General features: G+C 34.5%; 1 protein-coding gene across 6 annotated transcripts in view; it reads left to right on the forward strand.

Moving 5' to 3' along the window:
* Nucleotides 1-16,548, forward strand: part of Cnot4 (CCR4-NOT transcription complex subunit 4) — a 65,787-nt gene that overhangs the window by 38,267 nt on the left and 10,972 nt on the right. For 4 of the 6 annotated variants that reach the window (XM_072525120.1, XM_072525121.1, XM_072525122.1 and 1 more), the window contains 6 exons: nucleotides 362-442; nucleotides 1,061-1,276; nucleotides 2,659-2,814; nucleotides 3,811-4,050; nucleotides 12,262-12,363; nucleotides 12,420-12,533. In XM_072525120.1, coding sequence (XP_072381221.1) covers nucleotides 362-442; nucleotides 1,061-1,276; nucleotides 2,659-2,814; nucleotides 3,811-4,050; nucleotides 12,262-12,363; nucleotides 12,420-12,533 — 909 coding nt within the window. The remainder of the gene's footprint in view (nucleotides 1-361; nucleotides 443-1,060; nucleotides 1,277-2,658; nucleotides 2,815-3,810; nucleotides 4,051-12,261; nucleotides 12,364-12,419; nucleotides 12,534-16,548) is intronic. The other 2 variants (XM_072525125.1, XM_072525124.1) reach the window with 2 other exon arrangements.

Here is a 16,548-nt window from a genome sequence, read left to right on the forward strand (position 1 = left end):
TCCATAAAATCGTTTTTTTGGACACCATTTCCTTTTTTCAACCTTTACCGTAGTGTCGCTTCATGAAATCCCACAGCTGTTGCTGCCTGACGTAAAGAAACGCCATTATTAATAACTTCACGAGCTTCGCACAAAATAATTTCTGTCAAAGGCTTGCTCTCTGATTTTCTTTTGTAGTTTACAGAAACCAAGATTTAGATAAATTATATATTTAATTCCGAAATTAGTAGAAACAAAATTAATTTATGATAATGGGGAAAATTCTATTTTTATATATGACATTGCAGACAAATATCTGCCTAGTATATTTCATCTGAAAGTTTATAATGAAAGATTAAAAATTTCTTTTGGACATTTTCAGGGAAAAGGGAAGACAAAGATATGTTAGATTCGTTTAGGAAAGGATTTGGTGTAGTAAATCATAATACAGGATTTAGTAAAGGTATGATATATTATAATAATGTTGTAATTTTATATAGATATCTCTATAATCTCTCTATTAACCTAATTATAAGTATTGGTACTAATATTTTTCAATGAAAACACGTTTAAAATTTTAAGCTACTTTTTGTTCAACAAATTTAAAAGAAATATCTATTAATATCAAGACGGGGGTCTCAGTACTCTACAACTCTATTAATTGTCTGCTTTTAAGCTATTTTCGGTTACTTGCGAAATCGTTTCTTAACAGAAATCTCTACCTGTGCATCAGAATTGATCCATCTATCTCTTTTAGCGACTTTTTTATGTAGACCATATACATAGTAATCACACGGTGATAAATCAGGACTGTTATATGGATGTTATAAAATATTGAACAGTATGAACCACAATGTGTTGAGCTGTATTTTGCAAAGGAATGACACTAGTTCTGTTGTCGAGTGGCGAAATATTTGTAATCCTAATCAAATGTGTTTTTATTGAACAATTTAGTATTCATTATAATAGTTTTGTTCAAATTTTAAGTAAACTTCAATAAAAATCGTAGAAAAATGTTCTCAAACATAATTACATATATTTAAATGAAATGAATTAAACCAACATGGTGTTACTTTTGTAGGAGTAGAACCATATAACAATGGATTTTATGAAATGCCTTCGAAGTTAGATGAAAATTTAATGGACATGCTCTCTGTCAAGGCGCCCCCTACTTACCCACCATATAAACTAAATCCTCCACAACCTCAAGCTCCTCCAAGTCATACGCACAACGGCATGAATGGCCTAGATCAAAATATGTCAAAGTTCTTCATGGAATTTCACAAAAACAATAAAGGTAAATAATAAATGTTTACTTTATATTCTTTATTATTTCTTTTAAAATACTCTTTATATTGTTTTATCCTTTATTTGCTGATATGTTTTGAATTCCAGTAAGATATTAAATGTTTATATATTTTATTTGAAATCCGTTGTACGTCGTTCAATTTGACGTTGACATTTTCGCACAGTGTTGTCGAATTTTCGGTATAGTAGAGAATATAGGTAATTGTGAAATGATAAAGATGTAAACTTATTATTATTATAAATTATGTTTACCGCCATGAAAAAAATATAGAACGAAGTTATGATTTATAAAATATTCGTAATGATTAACGTTTTGGATATCTAAATATTTCGACAACCAGTAACCGTTGGAAAAATAAAGTATTTGAGATAAAATAAATTAATTAATTCTTAAATAATTGCTAGGGAGTTTCTAAAGAGTTTATTGAACTTTGACGGCATAGAAATGTCGTACATAAACATTTTGGATATGAAAAAGCTATCCATGCGATACGCCTTGCCTTTACTAACCATCGACCAAATACGGAAACGTGTGTGGGTCTATTTCTACATGCCGAAGACGAAGAAACGGTCAAGATAGTGGAGAAAAAAAAGCTGCGATGATTCACAAAAAAAAAAGCAAGACCATCCGATCGGCTGGAATGGTGACGAATGAATACAACAATTACTGACGTGTACTATGTCGCTCTCTTTATTCGCCAGATTTAGCCTGGTGTGATCATTTTCTGTTTCCAAACTTAAAACAGCTCGAAAAACTCTTTTGAAACGAACGATGAAGTCGTTGCTGAAAATTCGATAATTTGTATTAAACATGACGGACGTCTAGCGAAAAATACCTGAATTAATTCTGCTAATATTAATTTGAAATAAAAATGGCGGAATTGTATTAATATTAATTTGGATTAAAAATGGCGGAACACTAGCTGAAGGTTTCGGTCTTGGCTAAAGTTTATGCTCGGCCGGTAATGCAGATTCAAGGCTAACCGACAGTGACGTCAGAATTGGATTATAAGGATTATGATGGTATAGAAAAAACAAACATGGCGACTACCAAAAGGGCATTATATCATATCTCCGTTGTTGTTATTATTTGTCAGATTGAAGCGTGTGATGTGTTAAATGAAAGGGGAGAGGATAACGATTATATTGAAATCGAAAAAACAAACATGGCGACTCCCAAGAGGGCACTACACAGTATTTCGAACAAAATTACTCTTAGAAAGGGATAAAAAAAGTTTGAAAAGCGTCTCGCCGTGCGAAAAGCAGACTGTTGAAAAATGAATGGGGGAAAACGTAACAAATGTAGTGCGTTTGTGCGTAGATTAGATTAATATCAAACCACCCTCGTATTTTTAATTGTACATTTTTCAGATATTAGTACGGGACAACAGCAACAACAGTATAATAATGGATTTAATGGTGTACATCCGGGCTTTTTCTCTGGAGTGCCGAGCAATTCGGATAGAGTAATGTTATTACAACAAAAACAATTAGAAGAACAGCTTTTACAACTTAGTTTAAAACAAGGTAATTATTCAAAAACGGGCAATGTAGTATAACGTGCTAGACGAAATCTTTATTTTGGTGAGTTTTTGGAGTTCCTCAACATTTTTTACGGAATCAAGTCGTTCTTACATCATGCTTTTACGATATATTTCAAATTACACGTGTTCGTGTCGAACTTCCATTTTAAATCAATCAATATAGGTACAGGTTGCAGCCCCAACTCCTGCCACTGGCAAAACTATCGGAAGATCAGCATTCATGCAGTGGCGTATCTGCGAAGCATTCGTGTTATCTGGTATTCAGACAGACTTGCTGCCTTTCATCGTTTCAGTATCATAACAATAATATCATTATTTTCCGAGATTTTTCAAGTTCCAGGTGTTATTCATATGCAAATTGAATTTTAGATCATTTGGTATATTTGAAATCCATCAATACATGTACAGATGTCGCAATTTATGCTCCACTGCTCGTATGACGTATTTTCACGTCGAATCACCGAAGTCCTCCTACCGGCTAAACGATTGGAAGCTCAGCATTCATTCAGTGACATATCATTTTATAGTTCATCTTTTTAAATTGTTCGATACAGCTACAACAAACGCCAGTTATGATGAGGTTGCGGTCCATCATACGTACGAATTATTTTTGTCATGAGTCGCAGGATTTCTACCACCGGTAAAACGATTTTAAGATTGACATTCATTCAATCTGCGAAATTTTAGTGCCATCTATTGATTTATTTAGACAGACTTGCGCCAATCACTGTTTTATTTCTATTTACTTAACCAATGCCGCTGAGATTAGTCATTTTGAAATCTGCGTGACGAAACCTCACCATTATTGGCGTTTCTTGTGAGATTTACTACAAATATAGGTATAAAATTAGACAGTGTAAATACTACAGAAAATTGGTTGTTTAGAAGAAAAACTTGGTTCAGCAAATCACACTGTAACTATCACCTGACCTTAATTAATAATAATAATCTGATATAATCTGACCGGCTTTATTTTTAGGATATGGTAGTTCCAATTCGGTTTATCAGAACGGCATAAATACACCAATATATAACACAAACGGAGAAAACGGAGGATTCGGAAATTTGCATGGGTCGCTATATAATAGTTCATCTAATGTTAAACAAAACGCAAGAACTTCAGAGGACGATTTAGGATTTGATCCTTTCCAAGAAACGCAGAAAGCATTTGCAGAGTTAATGGCTACAGAACAGAATCAAAAATCACATAATAGTATAGGTAATTTTTATTTTAATTTTTACATATGAGTCACCCAGAATAACAATGGTCCAACTCCACAAAAGTTGAAACTGAGATATTTAAGGTTTTGTGAAATCAGTTATAGTTAATTCTAGAAATGTCACAAATGTACCGTAATTGGATTTTAATTAATATTAGATGTTTAGTTTCATAACAATGACACAAAATATTAAAATCTTGCTTGAATACTGAGTTTAAGTTGTGTTTGAAAAAATAAAATTGGACGTGTACCATTTTTAAAATTACTGATTTTTGTTCTTAAAATCATACTGAGAGCCTGGAATGAGGAACAAATCCCAGAAGAGTGGTGTATTGGGATCGTTTGCCCGCTACACAAAAAGGGCGATGAATTAGAATGTAGAAACTATAGGGGAATAACCCTCCTTAATACAGCATACAAAATATTTTCGAGTATTTTATATGGTCGCCTGAGTGAATATTCAGAGGAGCTTCTTGGCGAATATCAAAGTGGTTTTAGGCCTGGTCGATCAACAACAGACCAGATCTTTGTGCTAAGGCAAATACTGGAAAAAACCAATGAATTTAATATCGACACATACCATCTTTTCGTAGATTTTAAATCGGCCTATGATAGTGTCCTAAGAAATAAATTGTATGAAGCCATGGATGAATTCCACATCCCCGATAAACTGATAAGATTGGTTAAGGCTACAATGCGTAAAGTTGTTTGCAAAGTCCAAATACAGGGCGAACAATCACAGGCATTTGAAACGCATGTTGGGCTGCGACAGGGAGATGCGCTGGCGTGTCTCCTTTTCAACATAGCTTTGGAAAAGGCGGTTAGGGATGCCCAAATAGACGGCAGAGGAAACATTTTTAATAAATCATCCCAAATTTTGGCATATGCAGATGATGTTGATCTAGTTGCCCGCACACCACGCAAGCTAGAAAAAATGTATACCACCTTGTCACACGCCTCAAAAAATATGGGCCTGCAAGTAAATGAAAATAAAACTAAGATAATGGCATCAAAACTCAACAATAGAGCCAGAAACATCGGCCACCAATTCACGGTTGATAATTCTACCTTTGAAGTGGTGGACAAATTCACATACTTAGGCTCCCTGTATTACCAAGGAGAACGTCATGACGGAAGAAATCAAGCGAAGAATAATCCTAGCAAACAAATGCTATTTTGGACTGAGTAGACATATGAGAAGCAGAAACTTAAGCCAAAAAACAAAAATAACCATATACAAAACCCTTATACAACCAGTGTTGACATATGGGTCGGAGGCATGAACCATTTCCAAGGCAGATGAAAATCTCCTGCTTATATTTGAACGAAGGATCCTGAGAAGAATATTTGGTGGCATCTGTGAAAATGGTGTTTGGAGAAGGAGGTACAACTACGAGATATATCACAGATATAAACATCTATTTGGTAAAGACGTAGTATCCTTTATAAAAATAGGAAGACTAAGATGGGCAGGACATCTGGCAAGATCACAACAGAACAACCCTTCTAGAAGAATCCTTATGTCACAACCTGTGGGAAGTAGAAAAAGGGGTAGACCAAAACTCAGATGGCGGGATGGTATGGATGAGGATGGTAGACAAATAGGCGCAGCAAACTGGCAACAGTTGGCAATGGATAGAACTGACTGGCGTAATAGACTTGGGAAGGTCGAGGCTCTTTTATAGGGCTGTAGCACCAATGATGATGATGATTTTTTTTCTTATCCTAAAAATATGGAACAAATTTATTTGAATGAGGTTTAATTATTGTCATTGTTAATAATTTCTGCATTTATTTATTAAATATGTATAATAATATAATAAAGCACAGTAATACAAAGAATTATTTATTTGAAGAACTTTATATACGTATAATTACGATAGAAAGATGATCTCGTCAGCTGAAGAGCGATTTTCTTCATTAATAGTTGAAGACCATGTTGCTATCTGCGTCGGCAGATTTCTGTAGTAGTGATGAAAGATCGGAGGTATGTAAGGTAATAAGTCTAACATGTCTCTTTTTTTGCATTAGTGAGTGCTTTTCGGGATGGATTCAGAGGGACCTTGTTGTACGTTGCACAGGTTTTTCATGGGTCTACCGCATCTCTTTTTGGAAATATCCACTGTGTAAAACTTCATACATTCGTTCAATGTTTCTTTAAATTGGAACTGTTGCGGACGATCTCGTTGAAAACGGAACCATCGAATTTTTAACCAATTGAATTTATCAAGCAAGCAAGCAATTTAATTGAACCCAGCCTATGAGAAATGTTCACCCAGGTAGTACGATCGGGTGTAACAATTCATTGGAGCAAGGTGTGTTAACTCGAGTAAAAACAGGAGTCACCCCACCGTGCTCCAATGCTCTAGACCATCCCTTTCCCCCCTATAGCACTCTGATGCGCTATAGAGGCACAACAATCAGCCAAATGCTCTTCATGTGGAGGTCCTGGGTAATAGAACCCCAACATGGTTTCCTAACCGAATGCAAAAACTCAGGACATCGCATCTCCGCTATATTCCTGTTATCTTACTGTGGCTTAGCCGCGAACTAAAATTGCTTACTTGGGCCTAAGTCTCCGCTCTGAGTCCCGGCTCAGTTCGGCGACTTGGTGCTCAAGGGGTTGGGCCCTACGTATCCGGGTTTTGGGGTTTTTGTTAATTTTTTTTGGTGGCCGAAGTCGGTTTTTGTTAGTATTTTTTTGATTTTTTTGGTGGCCGAGGCCGGTTTTTTGTGTTTTTTGTGGTTAATGTGGTTTTTTTTTGATCGAATTTATAACCGCAGATAGTTTTCTTTCTGTTTGTTATTTCGTTTTCCAACATTTCTATGCTTAAAAATTCTTCTCGCTGCATTTCAGTGACGACAAAATGAGGTTGCTTGCTTTTAGCATTTTGTATTATTTGTATCCATTCCTGAATAAGAGCATGTTTTCTGCTAGCACTCTCTATAATACCAAATTCTCCATCATTTGGCAAGTAGGAGGGACCAGAAACTAGGAACTTCAAATCTATTATTTTAGTTTTTACATCTGGATCTTGTACAAGTTTCAACAACGATAGGCTTGTTTTAATGTTACGGTTTTGACCCGTACACGAATCAGAATACGCAATTACATGCTCATAAGAAAAACCTTCTTGCTTTAGGTGTTTCACTAAACATGATGCAATATCTTGCGATCCACGACCACCTTCAGTTTCGTCCCATACATACATGTATCCTGTTTTGTTGTTCATGCAATGTATGAGAAAATTGTATATGTACAAATTCCTCTTACAATAGGCTACTGAAGTAGTTAATTTTGGGTAGGGTAACGCTTTCTGTAAGTCAAATGTAATCACATAGGCTTCATCTATTTTCTTTGTATCATTCTTTAAACTCTCTCTGGCAGCATCTGCTTTCCTTTGATGTAGATCTTTCTGTAGTAGTAATCCTTTCTTGAGTTGTTCTCGTGTGGATTTGATTCATCACATAACTTGCAGGTATCTCGGAGGGGCGGTTTGAAGTGCAAGTTAAATTTACTGTTGAAGACGTGGTAGTAGTACTTTAATTTCTTCGGTTCCCTATTCTCTGTGGCACATTTTTCTTTATAGAGATATCTATTATTTTCTTGAATAGTGACTCTGATATGCAGGAAACATACCGATGTGTTCTACGATGTCTGAGTCATCTAGTTGTCTCGAACTTGATACACCACGCCGTTCTTTACATTCAGACGCTACAGCTTTAGATATGCATCTATATAGGCGTCCGTTACTTATTTTAAACGTAGCAAGGAAGTATTTCTTGCACACCTTCTGTGTTTTCGTATCATATTTCAATAAGTAGTGAAATATTTGCTATTTGTTAACACCAGAGCCATCTTTTGGACGTGTACGGCTTACAGCACTCGATTTTACCAGGCCATAGAGATATAGGTTCTGTTCAACATAATTTCCAAGTTTCCAAAACTTCTCAAATATTGTTTTTCTCTCAGTTTCTGTAAACAAAGTTGAACACTTTTTGGTACAACCATAATCTGGGTTATCAAACTGCTTTTCGGTTACTCTCATTCCATTGTTGGCAAAATACTTTTTCCCACTATTTCGACTTTTCTTTATTTGGTGTATTTTCCATTCTTCTTTTCTTATTCGTTTTCTAGATGTGGCAGAAGTACCTTTATTTACGTCGGCTTCTACAGCAGCTGGCTCATTTTCAATTACTACTGCTTCCCCCTGAACAGTCCCCGGAATATCAGCTTGGGCACTCGAGGATGGTGTTGGTTGTGGTACTAGATCAGGAGTGATGGAAATCGGATTTGCAGTGAGTTCCATCGGCAGTTGTTCATTACTAAGGCGCTCATCATAGTCTAAAACAATAACACATTGTTTTAGTGCAATTAAAAAGGAAAATATCTTAAATAATGTTATTTAAACAATTGAGACCTAAACTACGCAAAGATAAACTTAATTAGGTACTCTTAATTCTTTCTTTCTTTATGTGCCGTCTTATACCGAAGGTTGGCGACCATCAAACGATAGGTTTCTCTGTTTTGTGCCGCGTTATGTTCGCAGCTTCTGGTATTTGAAACCATTCTCTCAAGTTTCTCAGCCAGGATTTCTACTTTCTGCCCAAACCACTTCTACCTTCAATCTTGCCTTCCACGATAAGCTGTAGCAGACTGTACTTATCATTACGCAACACATGGCCCAGGTATGACGCTTTCCTCCTCTTAACAGTTATTAACAATTCCACCTCTTTACCCATTCGTCTTAATACTCTGTGTTGGTCACTCTGTCTGTCCAAGGTATTCTCAGTATGCGTCTATACAGCCATATTTCTCTCTTACTCTTAATACTCTTAATTAAATAGTAGCCATACTCTTAATTAAATAACTCAAATGTTAATTGCAATTTGATACTATTTTTTTCCTTAAAATATCATTACTTTTAGGTTATGTTAAGTTATGAGTACTCACCGGACGAATATTCATTATTCCTCTCTGAACTCGGAAGATATTCTGATCTAAAATCACTATAATCCTCATTGTCGTCTGAATTCATAACGAAAACTTACAATTTTTAATAAAAATATATACAAGTTCAAAACATGTTCCCCGAAGTGGGTTGATAATTCAGAGTGATAATGGTCCAACTCCGGATTTGTACCGTTATTATACTGACACTTAAACTTAGACCACTTTTAAACTGAAATATTTTGATTTTGTATGACGGCTTCGATACAAGTGGTGCCAACTCTGCTTCAGTAGATAGATAGAGAAGCCTTCTGTACACAAAACGCGAATTTTAAAAAATATGGAGTTGGACCATTATTATTCTGGGCGCCTCGTATATCAAGCTGCGTATATACGTTGATCACCGTGTATTTTTGTAATATCAAGATCGGTTATGTAGTGTGCTGCAGGACTATCAGGAATAAACCGGAAAACTAATTGTATCTACAGGGTGAGTCATGAGGAACTTTACATACTTCTACCATATGTAGAGTCCCTCAGGGAGCATATCATGTGGCCACTAAAAAATGTCAACTCCTCTTCTTTATTAATTAACAGGGTGATTTGTGTAATTGACCATTTATTTCATTTTACTGTAGTGTTTATACGGCTCATTTGATTTTTTTGATTTTTGCATGATACAGTACACTACTATCAAGCATTCGACTGGTATTAGCTAAACTAAAAAATTCCAGGACTGGCTTTGGAAAAATTAATTTAGGGATTCGTATTAAATATTACACCCTGTATAAATTTTTTTTTAAAATGCAATAACTGATTTTCAAACTACATAAATAGCCAATGAAAACGACATATGCGACAATGTTGTCGCACTTTTATTAAATTTTTAGTGAACGATTAAATCTTACCAAAAATAGAACAACCATAATGAAGTATCAAATTATAAGGTATTAATTTAAACAAATGTTATAAATTTCAAACATTTTAATTAAAATGAGTTCCTACAACATAATCTAATACGTAGAAAATTAACATCTTTACTGTCACTTTGTATTATCTCTACGATAGAATCAATTGTTTTTCAATTTTAAATTTTTACTCATAGATCGTATTGGGGCATTATTTTCGATAAATAATAAATTAAATTGATTAAAAAGTCAAACCTCTTGTATGTGTTAGTTTTTGTTGATTGTAAATGATTAAAATTTTATGTCAAATAATAATACATTGCATCAACTTTACTAAATAAAAATAAATTTATCAATTGTTATTTATGTGTACAAGAATACATATTTCTTCTGTCATATCTACGTTAAGTACATTGTGTTAGTTTTGGTAGAGCTTTTGTTACTTTCGTTCAAAATGCCACATCAGTTTTCGACCACAGAATATGCAGACATAATATTTGTTTATGGATTCTGTAATGGGAATGGTAGGGCTGCTAGTAGAGAATATCGCAGGAGATTTCCTAATCGTCGAACTCCCAGTCATCCAACATTTGGGTCAGTTTTTAATTATTTGCGAGAAAATGGCACTTTTCCTAGTGGAACAACAGAGCGACATGTAGATGAAGCGCAGGAAGATGACATTATGGACGCCGTTACTATGAACCCTACAATAAGCACTAGACAAGTAAGTCGAGAACTCAATGTTACTCAATCAAAAGTAAGTAGAGTCTTACAAAAAAATAATCTATACCCATATCACATTCAAATGGTTCAGCGACTACATGCTGGAGATGAGATCGATAGGTTGGAATTTTGTAGATGGATTAACAATAATCGACCAACGCTATACAGGACACTATTTACAGATGAAGCCCAATTTACCAGAGACGGGATAAATAATTCACGAAATTCACATGTGTGGGCAGAAGAAAATTCCCATGCTATTCTAGAACGTCGTTCTCAGTTAAGGTTTTCGGTTAACGTGTGGATTGGTGTCATAAATAACCAATTAGTAGGTCCTCACTTTTTTGATGGTCCTTTAACAGCGCAGGTCTATTTGAACTTTCTACAAAATATTTTGCCGAATTTGCTTGCCAACGCGAACGTTGCTATCCGAGGGATGTATTTTCAGCATGATGGGGCACCCCCACACTTTTTACTGGCAGTGAGACAACATCTCAATAATGTTTATGGCAACAGGTGGATAGGACGTGCAGGTCCTATTTCGTGGCCTTCAAGATCCCCTGATTTCAATCCCGTTGATTACCATATTTGGGGACGATTGAAGCAACTAGTTTACGCAGTGAATATTAATAACCGACAACAATTAATTGATAGAATTATACATTGTTGTAGTACTATTAGAAACGATCCCCAGAGTATCCGTAACTCAATACGTCAATTAACAATTCGGCAACAAAAATGTGTACAGGCTGCAGGGTTCCATTTCGAAAATCTATTTTGAATTATTTTTATTTTGTTACCATTATTGTATCTTTTCCAGTTCTAATTTATGGGTTTATCATAACTATGTACATATTTTTAGTTTTTTTTTTTAAATTGTTCTTCGTTATTGTTAGTAGTTACTGTTTTTTGTTATGCAGTGACTCAGTTTATCATTTCAATTAAAATGTTTGAAATTTATAACATTTGTTTAAATTAATTACCTTATAATTTGATACTTCATTATGGTTGTTCTATTTTTGGTAAGATTTAATCGTTCATTAAAAATTTAATAAAAGTGCGACAACATTGTCGCATATGTCGTTTTCATTGGCTATTTATGTAGTTTGAAAATCAGTTATTGCATTTTAAAAAAAAATTTATACAGGGTGTAATATTTAATACGAATCCCTAAATTAATTTTTCCAAAGCCAGTCCTGGAATTTTTTAGTTTAGCTAATACCAGTCGAATGCTTGATAGTAGTGTACTGTATCATGCAAAAATTAAAAAAATCGCATGAGCCGTATAAACACTACAGTAAAATGAAATAAATGGTCAATTACACAGATCACCCTGTTAATTAATAAAGAAGAGGAGTTGACATTTTTTAGTGGCCACATGATATGCTCCCTGAGGGACTCTACATATGGTAGAAGTATGTAAAGTTCCTCATGACTCACCCTGTATATAATTTTTTTCATCCTCCAGTTTTAGTTACCATTCTTAGATATGTAGATAATTCTGGTCCTTTTTCTGGAAATACGTTATGTTTTATCTACTGCAAGGAAGTTCTGCAGCATATTAGAAAATCTTTTTATTTTTTGTTGATAAAAGTCTATTTGAACCTAAAATATTGAATATTCTTTAGGTCATAGTCAAATTAATGGGGTAAATCTCAATCAGAATGGGCATCTGCCTCCGCCACCACCTGGCTTCGTTCAACAAAACCCTTCACATATGAACTCATTTGGTAAGTCCAGTTTATAGTCTTAGTATCTCATTTTATAGATGTGCATAAATTTTTAGGTAGTAAAATTTTACCTTATCTAAATGTGTCTAATAGTCCACAACAAATAAATAGTTCAACACAAAATAGTTGGCCTAGTAATTATAATTCCAATATGCAGCAACAACAGAAAAGTAAGTATCTGTTTCTTCTGCTAAATCTGCTTGTTCATAACTTTCCCGTATACATATTTTTCTCTATATTAAATTTGACTTCAAATGCCAATCGCGTGTACAACAGTCAAAGGCCAAAGTTCTCATCCTTTCTAAGCCAGTCCTTCAGAAAAATGATATGATAACTCATTATGGATTAAGTATGGTGTTCGAGGTGAAGAAGCGTTGGCAAAAAGAAGTAACTAAAGGGTGATTCATTTAGAGGTACTTTTTTTGGTGGGGATTTGATTGGAGATCGTGCATGAATACTGTCAAAGTGACATTTCTCATTTCTTCAGTATTGTTTGACATTTCATGATGGAAAGACTTAGCCCGGCACATTTGAAAATGGGAGTTCTGTGAGGAATGTGTTTCGTGCACTTAGAGCAATTTATGGTCCACATAATCGGCCTACCGAACGTACAATTCTCTTTACGATTAGTAAGTTTGAAACCCAGTTTTCATTATTAGATAACACACAATCAAATAGACCACATTCAGCACGTACTGAAGAAGGATATGAAGAATCAATTCGTCGCCGTTCTCAACAGCTTGGCTTGTCATATGCAACAACTTGGCGTATTTTACACAAGGATCTTGGTTTAAAAGCATACAAAATTCAATTAGTGCAAGAGCTGAAGCCGACTGACCTTCCGAGTCGTCACCGTTTCAGTCGATGGGCTCTTGATAAGCTTTCAGAAGATCCACTGTTTTCGAGAAAAATTTTGTTTTCAGATAAGGCCCATTTTTGGCCTAATGGGCACGTTAATAAACAAAATGCCCGTATTTGGTGTGATAAACAACCCAAAGATGGAATAACTGTAGAAATGCTAAAAAATGGGGGGAAAACTACAGTGGAAGTCCTTTATGTACTAATGAATAAAATATTGAACACAAAACAAATACCCACCACATGGAACGAGGCAATAACACTATTACTATTTAAGAAAGGTGATAGAAAAGATCTGAAAAACTATAGGCCCATGACGCTACTGAATGTAATGTACAAACTGTTAACTAAACTACTAACAAACAGATTAACAACTAAGTTAGATAATTACCAGTCAAGAGAGCAAGCCGGTTTTAGAAAAGGATTCAGTACAAGCGACCATCTGCTTACGATAAAAATATTAATTGAAAAGGCCAACGAATATCAAATCCCAATGTATATGGCATTTGTAGACTTTGAAAAAGCATTCGATAAGGTGGAACATTGGGCAGTAAAGAAGTCTTTACAAAATGCGAGAATAGACTATAGATATACGGACTTAATTTCCAATATATATGATCAAGCAACAACATCTTTCAAAATAGTTGAACAAACAGAGCCCATTATGATACGGCGAGGAGTCAGACAGGGTGACACTATATCACCCAAACTATTCAAGCAAGCTTTGGAAGACGTTATGAAGAAATTACAATGGGAAAAAGAGGTATTAACATAAATGGCCAATACTTGAATCACTTGAGATATGCAGACAACATTGTATTAATAACAGATAAAAGGGAATAATTACGAAATATGATGGATGAATTAAAGAGAATCAACAAAAATAGGTCTACAAATGAATTATATAAAAAACGAAAATTATGACCAACCAACCACAAGAATTATCAATTACAATTGCACAAACAACTATAGAACAAGTAAAAGAATATGTATATTTGGGACAACTAGTTAAATTAAATAAAGAAAATCAGACCGGAGAAATAAAGAGAAGGATACGGTTGGCTTGGGTATCCTTCGGAAAATGAAAATGTCATTTTCAGGTTACAAGCGAAGCAGTAACATCTCCAGAAGATGCCAACCCCTAGTCTTGGCGAAACGTCGAGAATTAATCTCAGAAGACAACGGCCTAACAGCCCGAACAAACAGTTTAACTTAGTTACTGATTTTTTGGGCATTTAATGCAAAAATTATTTTTCTGAACGATATATATATTTCTGCATTTGCACCTCCATAAGAATCAATTCGTATTAAAGTACAAATAACTGCAGCTATGCATCTTAAAATCATAGAATGGCATAAAACTCTTCTTCAACTTGGGTCATTTCATCATTTGTTTGATATATTTTCAATTCTTAAAGCTGTTGGTCTCGATATACCCATATAGTCAGCTACTATATTTGCATTTTTCCAGAAGCAAAAAATATTGATATTAAAAATAACTTTTGAGCAGGTGTAACAGCTTCTCCCCTAAAAATATGTGCTGATTACAGTATTTTCTCTATATACATTAGAACATTAATGTTGGTTGGTTTGACTTTTTATCCACCAATGTTAATGTGATGTTATATTTTTTATGAAGTTTTATTAAAGGTTCAAATTGTTCAAATAAAGACATAACTGTATAGTTTGTCAAAGGAAACCTTTTAAAATATTCATATTATGATATCGAGCGTTATTAAACCGACGATTTTATATTGTTATTAACCCTCCGTTAGTCGCTAGGAAGAACTGAGCATCAAGAGTCGTTACGGTGTCTGAGACTGACAATTAAAAAAAATAGTTATTGCTATAATATTCATACAAATATTTTATATTGTATATAGAAACGACTGAAAAATATTTTTGAAAATATTTTATTGAGAAACAACAGATACAAAATGGAAAACACTAGTATAACAATATATTGTTATTATATCAGTGTGTCTAGCATCCCGACCACGAACGGGTATTTCTTATTGAGTCTATCTATTTGTTCGTTCTTTCCACAATCATTTCTAACATAGCGTGGTTCACAAAGTATTTCCAAATATTACTGGGAGTCTTCAAGTCACGTGTAGGTAATCTCGACATCGGCAAACATAGCTACGTAATTTTCTTGTCTTGTTCTAACATGTCGCGGTGGAACGGCCTTTTTCCATCTGTTAACTCAATCTTTTTCAATAAACTCTAAGGTATTACTTCCACTTTCTTCTTCCTCGTCTGTCATATCTTGTTCCGTTTCACTTCCGTCATCGCGTTCCTCAATTTGATCGATTTCGTTTTCACTTCCCTCATCGTCAAAATAATTTTCATCGTCGGTAGGAACCATTTCCCATAATTCCAACATGAGTTTTTGTTCGGCTTCAAAGGACATCTATAAATAAGAATTGACAAAACTTACCGATAAAATGCAATAAGAAGATGCTAAATATTTACCTGATCTGCAAGTTATGCCAACAAGTAATAGCTACACCGTTAGTCGCTACGGAGTCTCGCACCGAAAATAACTATAAAACTCGCACAACTGTACCCAGGCAGGTAAGAATGTACACTAACACGAGTTTGGTTGATAGGGAGAGGTACAGAAAGTGGCGATATAAAAATAACAGTTATTTGTAAATCCCGAATGAATAATTCTGTCGTCGGTGTGTGACACCGATAGCTTCTTCTTCTTTTTGGCTTTTATTCTACTGAATAATCAGCCAGTACATTTGTTTTGTTAATTTTTGGGCCACTGTCGAGAGTCTGAGAATATATCTTATGCCCTATTATCAATTATCAGTGAATATAGACATTTTTTCTACATATCTACATTTTATTTATGTTTTCTATTTTCTTATAGTTGGTTTAAATGTTAATATTGGATAGGTTATTATTAAGGTTATAATTTTATATGGTTGATCTGTAGGAATCTGAGAAGAATTTTGATAATTTTAGGGTTAATCTCGCATAGAAGCATTGGTATGTTAATTGGGGTTTTAATATTTAATTTTGATCAGCTCCTGATAGACATCATAATCTTTTATTTTGTTTATTGGGCATTCCCAAAATATGTGTTCTAGTGTATCCATTTGCCCACATTCACAGTATGGGTTATCGCGAATGTTGATTTTATATAAATGTACTCCTGTCAGGCAATGACCACTCCTCATTCTAATAATAGTAGTAATATGCCGCCTATCTATGTATGGGATTGGGTCAAACCATGGTTTATTAGGGAAAAAAATTTGTATGTTGTTATACCACTTGCCTTTATATTGAAAAGAATTCAACCGATTATTTTGATGC

The sequence above is a fragment of the Diabrotica undecimpunctata genome, chromosome 3 (assembly GCF_040954645.1).
Source record: "Diabrotica undecimpunctata isolate CICGRU chromosome 3, icDiaUnde3, whole genome shotgun sequence".
In the NCBI taxonomy this organism is placed as follows: domain Eukaryota; kingdom Metazoa; phylum Arthropoda; class Insecta; order Coleoptera; family Chrysomelidae; genus Diabrotica; species Diabrotica undecimpunctata.